The 11,273-nt window shown below is 43.5% G+C and overlaps 1 protein-coding gene and 1 long non-coding RNA gene across 6 annotated transcripts in view; one reads left to right on the top strand and one right to left on the bottom strand.

Moving 5' to 3' along the window:
• Positions 1–11,273, bottom strand: part of ATP10D (ATPase phospholipid transporting 10D (putative)) — a 96,261-nt gene that overhangs the window by 58,516 nt on the left and 26,472 nt on the right. For all 5 annotated transcript variants that reach the window (XR_006104213.1, XM_042469826.1, XM_042469823.1 and 2 more), the window contains one exon: positions 1,426–2,116. Coding sequence is in view for 4 of the 5 variants with exons in the window: in XM_042469826.1 (XP_042325760.1) it covers positions 1,426–2,116 (691 nt within the window). In the remaining variant the exon portion in view is untranslated. The remainder of the gene's footprint in view (positions 1–1,425; positions 2,117–11,273) is intronic.
• LOC121931798 overlaps positions 1–11,273 on the top strand; it is a 43,280-nt gene that overhangs the window by 21,939 nt on the left and 10,068 nt on the right. The window lies entirely within an intron of this gene.

Raw genomic sequence — 11,273 nt, 5'->3', positions numbered from 1 at the left:
GGCCGGAGGTTGCCGACCCCTGGCCTAGAGCCATGGCAGTTAAAGTGGTGTCAGAGTGGATTATTTCTGCAATGGTGATTCAGCCTGGGACAATTAATCTGTACCATCATGGAACAACACGGAAAAGTTCTCCCATAAATTTCCTACCCTTTGCATTATGATTTATGTAGGAAAAATGACTCATTAATGAAGATGCGTGGTGTTAACAGTTTGGAATAATTATTTATTCAAACTACAATTCCTAGAATCTGCCAGCTAATGTAGCTCCTAGTAATGTTGGAGGGGAGATTCTGAGAGTTATAGTTCCAAGTTCAGTAAAGTCCTGTTCAGCCCAATATTCCGTATCCAAGCTTCAATGGATGACCTAAAGTTCTGCTACAAAGTGAAATGGAGAAAATGTTTCCCCATTCACTTTCTTTATACTATGGCTATTCCTATACACCTTTAGCATATCCACATTTACTTAGATATGGGACATTTGAGTCAAAAACCCTGCTGAGCTGTGCTGGGGCAGGTTCCCCCCCCATCTATTTATCCAACAAGGTTGATATAAGGATAATGGTGGTGATGCAGGGCTTCGTGTGTAACTCCAATCTCTTTCAAGGAAGGTCACAAAAATCTGATTAATAATAATAAATAATTAGAGAAGTAATAGTGCCACTGTATTCTGCTTTGGTCAGGCAACAGTTCCAAAAGGATGCTGAAAAGCTGGAGTGTGCCCAAAGAAGGGCAACTAAAATGGTGAATGGTTTGGAAACCATGCCCTATAAGGAGCGACTTAGGGAGCTGGTATGCTTAGCCTGGAGAAGGGAAGGTTGATATGATAGCCCTGTTTCACTATCTGAAGGGATGTCATATTGAAGATGGAGTAAGCTTGTTTTCTGCTGATCCAGAGAATAGGATCTGGAACAATAGAGGCAAGCTACAGGAAAAGAGATTCCACCTCAACATTAGTAGGAACTTCCTGACAGTAAGAGCTGTTTGACAGTGGAAGACACTCCCTTGGAGTGTGTTGAAGTCTCCTTCTTTTGAGTTTTTTAAACAGAGGCTGGAGGGCCATCTGTTGGGAATGCTTTGATTGAGAGTTCCTGCTTGGAAGGGGGTTGGACTGGATGGCCCTTGGGGTATCTTCCAACTCTATGATTCTATGATCTATTTGAAGAGTTGACATGCCAGTTCTCAAAGTGAGAAACACCATCATAATTAAAATAAAGTTTTGCTTGATGGTGTTTTCACATTGTTTATTTTGTTTAATAGTGTTTTCACATTTATTTTACATTTTTTCATGTTGTGAGATGCCTTAAGTTCCAGCTTTGGAAGAAAGAAAGGCTATTAATCAAATCAAATCAATCAGTTTTCAAAAATCAGAGTTAGACAAAAAAAGACTTCTGTGAGGTAAGAATTTGCTAAGAAGGTAATCTGTACCTGTTGCTTCTGTCTGCAGCAAATCCATCATAACAGAATCTGCGCCCTTTGTGTACATCACGATCCGGTTTAAAAGTGGGTGCTTCACCACTACAGACATTCGCTTGCGGGTTGAGTCAAAAGGCAAAATGTGTAACAGCTGAAATGTTAACGTTCCCAAAAAACCCAAGTCTATCGTCACCTGCTCAGGATTCCTAGCCTTCAGCGTGCACTGATAAGCCCTGGCAGCATGCACTAATGCTGCTTCATCAGGACTTTCTGCCTCATAGGAGAGTGCCATTGGATCAAAGTCAGGAGACTCCAATATAGTGGTCTCTCGTGCACATAAAGTCTCTGTTCGTTGTTCCTGAGCCAATACCTTCTTACTGGTCTCTGGTGGACTTAGAGACTCCATTTCTTGAAGGTCAGAGAATTCGTCCTTACTGCTCTCCTGTGTACCTATTTCTTCATGCCCAGATGTTACAGTGCTTGGTGAGCTCTCAGAAGTATCTGAAAATTTGTTGGTTAAAGATGATGGAAACTGCACATGGAAAACAGTCAGCTTTGGTGTTTTTTGGTCTTTTTCAGGTGGTGTATAAGCTGAGGTTTGAGCAGACAAGGGGCTAATTTTTCGGTATGACAACTTGCTAAATATTTGCTTAAATTCACCCAGGGGTAAAGTAGGTATTTTGGTTACTGAAGACCACCGTCTCTGTAAAAGAGTAAGCATTAATTAGTAATCACCATCAAACAAAACAAAACAGGCAAAATCCACATCCTGTCCAATGTAGAAAAGACCAAATAGACCCTTGACCACAGCTAGAATTCCTGAAATGTTAAAAATGTCAAATGAAAACATGAATGCTCACTAAAGCCTTTGGGCCTCACTGATTTACTTCAAAATGCTTTGTATATGATTTTTAAATTGTTTCACTATTTTAAACCTGCTTTTAACCTGTTAATCCTATTTAACATGTTTTTAAATATTTACATTATTTTTATTGTTTTAAATTGTTTGAATTTGTGCTGATTATACTTCTGTGGAATTCTGATATCTTTCGATATAGTGTGTGATCTTTAGATAACAGAGACAGGTTGGAAGCTCCAGAATCTTACAATTTTAGGTCTAACGGCAGAGAGAAACAGAAATGCAAGCAAATAATCTGCATTGCAATTGGAAGGGAAGCCTCAAGAAGAAGCAACCTTTCAATAACTTTGGCTTGTTCAGCAAAATGATCTTCTTTGTGAGCAAATTCTAAAATAAATATTTATATAAAAATGAACTGAACTTAGCTTCATAGTGCTCCAACAGATATATGAATATGCTAGGCATATAGTCACAATCAAATGCCAAAGTTGGTGAATGCCAACTTCCAGACTTAGGTTTTCTTTAATGAGTATTTTGTTTGTTCTGGCATTAAAGAAAATCCAAGAATGTGGATGTTCTGTAAGAAAGGGTAGATTTGTTATATATTTATTCATTTATTAGAAATATTTCCAGTTAATACAATTTATAGGAAACATGAATAAAAATAATACCAAATACAGTATATTGTGATAAAACAAAATGACAGCCTTCAAGAATGGACAATTAAGAGAAAGCTAAAGCGAAAAAGTAGGCTAAATAGTCATGACCAATATAAATGCCTAGGCAAAAATTTCCAACACCATCCCCTTGCAGTGCTGGCACTAATCATACGTCTAATAGAAATAGGAGATTTGAAAATCGGGGTGACACTGTAAAGAAGGACCTTTCACTTGGCAACACATTGCTTATTACCCATGGAGAGACAACTAGGAGAAATTCTTAAGATATGAGAAATGATAAATGTCTTTGCAAGGGGAGTGCTCATTTTTCATTTCCATGCCCCATGGGCTGCATTGATGTACCAGATGTAATACAGCATCACGTCTAGTCAGCATTTTGTCTGTTTCCTGGGCAAAAATGGGATTTGAGGGTTCTGGGGTGATGGTCAAACTACTGCCCCGATGGGCAGTCTCTTGGCAAAGACAAAGGGTCCAAAATTGGCCCCATCCATTAAGGGGACTGGAAAATTGAGGTTTGAGGGTACATGTGGCCCATGGATAGCATTTTTTCCACCCATGATAAGGGAGAGGTATTCCTTGAGGAATTTGCATCTCAAGCTGTTTAGGACTTTAAAGCATAAGCAGCCTGAACTGAGCACCGAGGCAAATGGACAATTAGTGTAATTCTTTCAGAATGAATGTAACTATTCCAATTGGCTCCCCTATTTAAAATTGTAGCAGCCAAATTTTGTAGTAATAAAAGCAACAGGATGATCTGCAAGGGAAGCCCTATATATCAAGCACTTCTGTAACCTAACCAGGAAGTAATCAGATGTTGTATCACCACCTCCAGCCTATCCATATTCAGGAACAACTGTCACTGGTACCTCTGACAAAGCTAATAAGTTAATAAAAGGCCACCTAGGCCTCATAACATGGCAGCCCTGGATTAAGTAGTACTCCCAAGCCAAAGTGCGTGCCTGGAATGTGGTCTTATCCAAAACAGACTGTACATTTATTTCCTGGACCAAGAGCAACTTACAGTGCCTCCATCCTGTCAGATTTCAGCCTCAGTTTATCAGTCCACACCCAGCCCTTCACCTAATCCAGACATCCAGTCCACTACCAATACCTGCCTAGGCTCACCTGATTTAAATGACAGAAAGAAGAGCATGGGATGTCACCAGCTTACCAATGGCTCTTTCACAGACAATCAATAAAGAGAGCCTTGCAAGCCAGTAGATATGTTCTACCATATCTCTACCAGTAGCTAGTCAGAACAACATCATTTACCATCTGGAAAAGATATTGTCAAAATGCTACCCAAGGACAAGAGGGTAGCAGAGAGCATGTCACAACCATCATGTCACAGCCATCCCTGCCCAAAAGTAGGCTTGGGAATGTTCCCATAGTTACTGTGAGATTTGACACATATGTTTTCTAGCTATCAACCTTCTTGTTTCACAGACCCCATAAATCACATGGTTGACCACTCTTCAGAACATCAGAAAGTGATCCTTCAAATTCAGATCCTTAGTTTTTGAAAGAATAATTAATTTGAAGGAAGGAAGGTCACTGAAATATTGCTGAAGTTATCACTCCACTCCATGTAAACGTCACTTTGATGATCCAGCATGGAATGATGAGGTCAGACACATAGAGTTGGTTAAGTAAAAGCCAATTTATTGCTCAGCCTTCCCTTGGGTAAAACACCTGGGGAAATCAAATAACTGGGTTGTTCCCTGGAGAGTGATCTATTGGAAGGCAAACCCAGAGGGCTCCCACTCAGGAACCAAGACTTCATAAGTGAGAACAAAACCCCAAGTCTTTCTCTACCCCAGGTCGTTGCACCCTAGAGAAGCAGTTCCAGAACCCTATCCTACACCAAAAGGTTGCCAAGGTGTACACCAGACTCTTATAATCTGTCCTGCTACCTGCCATGGACATGGAACAAGCAGGCACTTAGTCCCTTTCCTCCACCAGGTCAGCCAAAAGGGTGCTCACCCCTCATTGCAAGTCATCCAGGAATAACCTATTCCCTTCCTCCAATAGATAGATGTCATTCTGTACAGCCCCAGGTGTCAGAAGACTATGGCAGGGTGAGAAAGAAAGTGGCCCAACCCTTTGTCCAAGGCATTTTGTACTTCCCTGTTCACTTTCCTCCAGTGCAGATCAAGGTATGGGAGAATCCCCCTCACCATGTCAAGACTGGTGTGGCAAAATAGCAGACTAGGCCAACCGGATACCAGGCCACCTGCTCCATATGACTTAAAGTCATGGAGAGACTGGAAAATGAAAGTCTTGCCCTTCAGCAAACTGAGGTCATTTCCACTGAGGTGAATGACTAGCACATGAGAAGGAGGCCCAACACACTCCTTGAACAGGAGAGGAGCAAACTCTTCCCAAGCCATTCTTGACCAACTCACTCAGCCATAGGTGAGTTCCAAAGTGACAGCTTCAGGCCTGGTGCTCTGTCCAGTAGACCATGCTGTGTCCTACTAGGACCCTTTGCATCTCTGAAATGGATCTACAGTCTAATAGAAAATAACAGCATTAGCAATGTAAATCAATATTTGACAGAGTATACCTCTTGAAGTCTGAAGATTTCCACTGTCCAATTCATGGTATGATCTGTGGGTCCAGGTTCATGACAGAGGCCATGAAGGCAGCCCTAATTCAACCAATTTGACCATCCAAAGTTTATACCTCATGAATGGTGTAAGGTTGGCATAGCAAAACAGCAGTTCCAGTGTTGATCTTCTGACCTGATATGAAGGGGTGCTGACAGGGCATAAACTGCTGATCTTCAACATTGCATGGTGGTCTTACAGAATCCAGTCTCTAAGATTCAGAGCCTTCTCAGAAATGTTACCTTTGATTGAGGCTTTTATCTTGCAAGAATGCTGTCAAGGTTGTGGAGTGAAATAATATTGCCTCATATCCTGAAGCACAAATCCCTGGCCAGTTATCTCTCAAACTCCTCAGGACCCCAGGGGCTAATGGTTTCTGCTTGTCTGGCTTGCGGCTCTTCTTCTAGCAAAACACGTGGCACTGGGCCTCATCCAGAACCATGCCATTAGTTTTGCACAGGTTGTGCAGGTTGATGAACTGGCAGTGGTAAGGCTTGCTTTGAGCACACCGCAAAGGATGGGGGAGCATGCCTCTGCCTATCTGAGGTACAAGGTCTAGATCAAGAGAAGTAATAGTGCCACTGTATTCTGCTTTGGTCAGGCCCCACCTGGAATATTGTGTCCAGTTCTGGGTGCCACAATTCAGAAAGGACATTGAGAAACTGGAGCGTGTCCAAAGGAGGGCGACAAAAATGGTGAAGGGTCTGGAAACCATGCCCTATGAGGAACAACTTAGGGAGCTGGGGATGTTTAGCCTGGAGAAAAGAAGGTTAAGAGGTGATATGATAGCCCTGTTTAAATATTTGAAGGGATGTCATATTGAGGAGGGAACAAGCTTGTTTTCTTCTGCTCGAGAGAACAGAACCCGGAACAATGGATGCAAGCTACAGGAGAAGAGATTCCACCTCAACATTAGGAGGAACTTCCTGACAGTAAGGGCTGTTCGACAGTGGAACACACTTCCTTGGAGTGTAGTAGAGTCTCCCTCCTTGGAGGTCTCCAAGCAGAGGCTGGATGGCCATCTGTCAGGTATGCTTTGACTGAGATTTCCTGCATGGCAGAGGGTTGGACTGGATGGCCCTTGTGGTCTTTTCCAACTCCATGATTCCATGATTCTTTGTTTGTGATGAACCACACCCACCAGTCCTTGCTGTTTGGGTATACCCATCAGTAGTGCAGGCATTTGGGTGGTGCCAGCATGATGGTGGCTGTGGTTTTCATGACTAGCATGGCTGTGGTGGCTAAGATGATGCCTGTGTTGCACAGTTGCATGGCATCCTCCATCTTGGAGTCTGAAGCTGCTGAAGTTGCTGCTGCTGGCTATTATTCATGCATATTGTGGGCGTTGTTGCATGGTCAGAGGCCTGCTGGCCACACCAGCAGATTGCAGCATGGCTACCAGTGTCCCTAACACTGGTGAGGTAGACTCCATGATTGGGCTTTGCCAATATGCTAGCGATCTGTCGTACTGACTGATGGATAGTTGTGTGATGGTCCAACTGGATGGCCGGTCATTAGCTGTCCAATCAGGAGGCGGCTGGGCATTGAGGGAGGTGACGGGTTCTGTGTGTTTGTGTGATCTTGTGCATATGCCAGGGAGCCGAACAAAAAAGAGTGGTGTGGCTAGATGCCGTGATTTTTCTGTTCCTATGCCTCTGTTCTCACATCAGGAGCGTGTCATGTAGACAGTGGAGGTTCCAGTCAAATCAGGAAAATCCTGGAATGACCCAGTTTTTTCTCATTGTCTGCTCAGTCCCTTAATGTTGCATTCTGCCAATTCCACTTCCACCCCACTCCTAGGAACTTCTTGCACTGCCATATCAAAGGACATATAGCATTCTATGGAGAGCTCCGTAGGAATGGCATCATTGACTGACCCATCTTTTGAATAAGAGAAGTGGTGAATAAGCCTGTACTCGCCAGGTGTCTTTTTTGGGGACCATTCCCAAAGGTGACATCCTAAAATTGGGCACAGGGAGAGAAGTGAAGAGACCACTTCCCCTCCCCTCCTTACTGATTTTGTTCCTGATGCCAGAACAATAACTAAACATAAGTTCTTTGAAAAACAAGGCTTCCAAACTCCTAGTGATGGAATCCAAAAACATTCTCTAAACCCATCCCTTTAATTTAGTCTGGTCTAACTTAATTGGGCTGGGACCCTTTTGCAGATGAGGCAGCACCCCTGATACCTTCTTGCATTTCTGCTGCTCTCTGCTTTTTCCCACAGTTCTTCCTCTAGGGCAGTTCCAAAAGGAATGTGGAATACTTGTGCTGAAACTTTAGGGATGGCATGTGCAGGAGCCCTGCTGTCCAAACTCGCAGCAAAATTTGCTCTGATTGATCTTAACCACCTAACTTTTAACTCTCAACCCCAATTGGGCCTTTTGGAAAATATGCCTGCTGTGAGGCCTTTCTGCTTGCACAGGGCAGGCAGGAGTCATAACTTTCATCGACAACTGTGCGTGCATTTGATCGGATGGCATAGTGGGACTCATAATCCTAAACACCCTAAAGTCCTCATCATACAACAACCATGCAGTGCCAGAAAAATCAACATATGCCCTGTGAATAATAACAATGTATTAGATGAATGAATACCCTCTCCAAGAGGGTTAAAAATGAGGAAAAAAAATGAAAGCCCATTTTTCAGTTCCTGTCTACCTTATGCTTGTAGATGCTTCCCCTCTTTCTCATACATTCTTTCCCAATCTTTCTTCTCCACCTCACAGCAGAGCAAGGGTAAAAAACCATGTATTCCCTCACTATCTATAGTGGTATGATAGAGATAGTCACCCAAGGGCATAGGGATGGCCCCATAAGATACACTTCCATATAAAGTAGTGGAGGGCTGCTTTAATTTGCCTTGGATGCCATAAGGCCACTGTTCTGAGAAAATAAACTGATAAGGAAACTGAGAGCTATGGTGGGGGACATCTGTAAATGTGCAGAGCCCCCTGCCTGGAGAGTGGAAAGCCTTCCTCCCTTGAACTTCCTCCTGCATCCTCACCATAGCCTGAGTGATGGGCACACTCCAGCTCCCCAAAGCCATCCCTGCAATCCCGTGTCTTCACTAGCATGCATGTCTGCCAGGGTGGCAGGAATAGCTGTAAACTCACCTGCCAGCCTGAGCTCAGCCACTCTGCTGCTACTTGTATTGAGCATCTCATTGTCCTCGTCAACCGCAGCCACAGCCGCTGGCTGCCCTGCTCAAAGGTGCCTTTCCAAGGCCTCTAAATGAGACAAGACACATGTATTGAAATAATCTTTGACTGCTCGTATCCTAGTCTGACCTTCCACACAGATGGCTGACTGGATGAGATGCTTAGCTTCTCAGATTTCTTCATCTTTGCTAGTATAATTGCTCTTCCTCTTCTTCCGACCTCATCCAAGAAGTGGGGAATTGAAGGTGCAGGATTTTGGCTGGGGCTTTCCTGGCTCTACTCTTTCCTTTAGAGATTGTGCCCCCTTTCCTGGAAGCCATGTTAACCTGCCTGGAACTTGTATGATGCAGCAATGAAAAGTTGCCATAGGGAACCAGTGCCCTAGTCCAGTTTTTGAACCACTGGAACCAGTGTCCAATCCAACACTCAAAACAGGGTTGAAAGCAGACTAGAGGCCTTCAACAATTAAAGTCTATCTTAATCCAACCCTCAATCCAATGGAACTAGTATCCTAGTCCAACATTCAAACAAATGCCTCAAACAGGGTAAAGTCAGAGCAAAGATTTGCAAGCAGCGGGTGGTGGGGAGCATGCTACTGTCCCTTCTCACCATCCCAGATGCAGAAGCAGCAACTCAAAATATATGGCAGGACTTTAGGAGAGTGTAGGAAATAAGAGCGTAGAGGTGCCTGGGCCAAGCCACCTACAAGGAAACCAGCTAGACCCCAGAAGCCCAAGCCATAAGCCTTAAAGCCCCCTCAGGCCACACCACACCAGTGGATGGAGGCTTGAATTAGGTCCCTACTGCAAAACTACTGTGTTGAAAGGCAGCTTTTCAAGCTGCTCGGCTCCACCATCAAACAACAGGGAGGAGGAGGACAATGGCAAATCACATGTGAGTAGCAACTGAAATCAACTTGGCTGTGATGGAGAAGCAAAATCTTTGTCTTGCCTAGAGGCTGCTGCATGACTGCTACCACCACCACCACAACACTGGTCAGCCTAGCAGCCACCACATGACCCGCTGCAAATAACAACTCACAAGAGTGAAGAGGCCACTGCTTGAAATGCAATCTGCTGAAAACAAAATAAACAGGAATAAACAGGAAAGAAAGGAGAGTAGTTTTTGTCCCCTAATAGACAACTGAGCAAAGCATGAGTGGCTGGTAATAGTAAAGGCAGCTACTAACTGTACAGTAGGGATGGGCAGAAAAATTACAATACCAGTACCATCAGAACCTTAAAAAGAGTGACTGCCAATCTCTGCAAGACCAGAAAGGGGTACGTGAAGGCCCCGCCTCATGCACACTGCTACCCACTAGACCTGAGAAATGAGGAATTGGTACCTATTGTGAAGTTTCATTCTTGGATATCCAGAGATGGGTTATCCTTCACACACCAGCCCACATTTCAGAGTTCCAAGCTCAAAGTTCTTTTCAGTAATAACTGGCTACTCCTGGACCCCAAGTTAGTTTTTAAATTTCCTGCCAAGCCAGGTACATGTATTTATGAAAGCTCCATGTTAGAGCTGTAGGAGAATTTGAAGGAAAGATGGGAAATAGTCAGAAACATAAGAGAAGATTAGAAGTGGAAGAGGAGAATGGTGAATTGCAAACTCCGCTGGAAAAGAAAACTGCCACACAGGAAAGGGTGAGAGATACTGCTTCAAAACAGATCATGATTGTGAATAAAGCAAGAACGAGAAAACTCAGATGGTTCTCATTCTTTGAGCTTGGAACTCCTGCAACATTGGCTGGCCTGTGAGGGATAATCCATATGTCCATGGATTGCTCCAATGGATCATCCAGAGAATGATATGGAAAAAAGCCACACGAGGATTATGCTAGCCTTAGCTGCTCTGACCCACAGTCCTGGAACAGCAATAGGAAGAAAACACAGATAAAAGCCTAGCTGAGCAAAGACCAAGAAATTATAGTAATGGAGGAAATTTGCCAAGCCAGCAAGATGCAGCAAAGTCCAGTGCTGTCCAGCCTCCGGAAATAAACAATAGGAAGGAGGCATGTGGAAGAGTGAATAGGCTTTATATTGCCTCTGGCTCCACCCCCTGAATGTACAGCATCTTGGTGCTTTGCACCTGGTCTAAGAGCTCCTTGTCTCTTTTCCCCAGAGGCCATCAAAAGGTGGTCCCTCCCTGGCAGCATCTAAGGGACTCCATTCTACAAAAATGGAAGATATCCATTCCAACTTTTCAACAGATGCTTCCAGGCTCTGGAACGCCCTTCCTGGAGAGGTTGAACTGGCACTCTCCCTACTTTCTTTTCTCAGTCAGGCAAAGAGTTTTCTATTCCAACAGGCATTTGATATATAATGATATAAGAAACGGTGATGGAAACAATGATAAAGTGGGCTCAAGAAATTGGACATGTTAAACCATTTGAAAATTGGGAAAAAGCATGGATGCAGTCAAATAAATTTACATGCTCCCAAGACTTAAAAGAAAATTATTTAAAAACAGCCAATAGATGGTATTACACCCCATTGAGACTTTCAAAAATATATGGAATACAAGAAAATTTATGTTGGAAATGTCA

The sequence above is a fragment of the Sceloporus undulatus genome, chromosome 5, assembly GCF_019175285.1.
Source record: "Sceloporus undulatus isolate JIND9_A2432 ecotype Alabama chromosome 5, SceUnd_v1.1, whole genome shotgun sequence".
NCBI classification, from domain to species: Eukaryota; Metazoa; Chordata; class Lepidosauria; order Squamata; family Phrynosomatidae; genus Sceloporus; species Sceloporus undulatus.
This window is presented reverse-complemented; position numbering and strand designations above follow the sequence as displayed.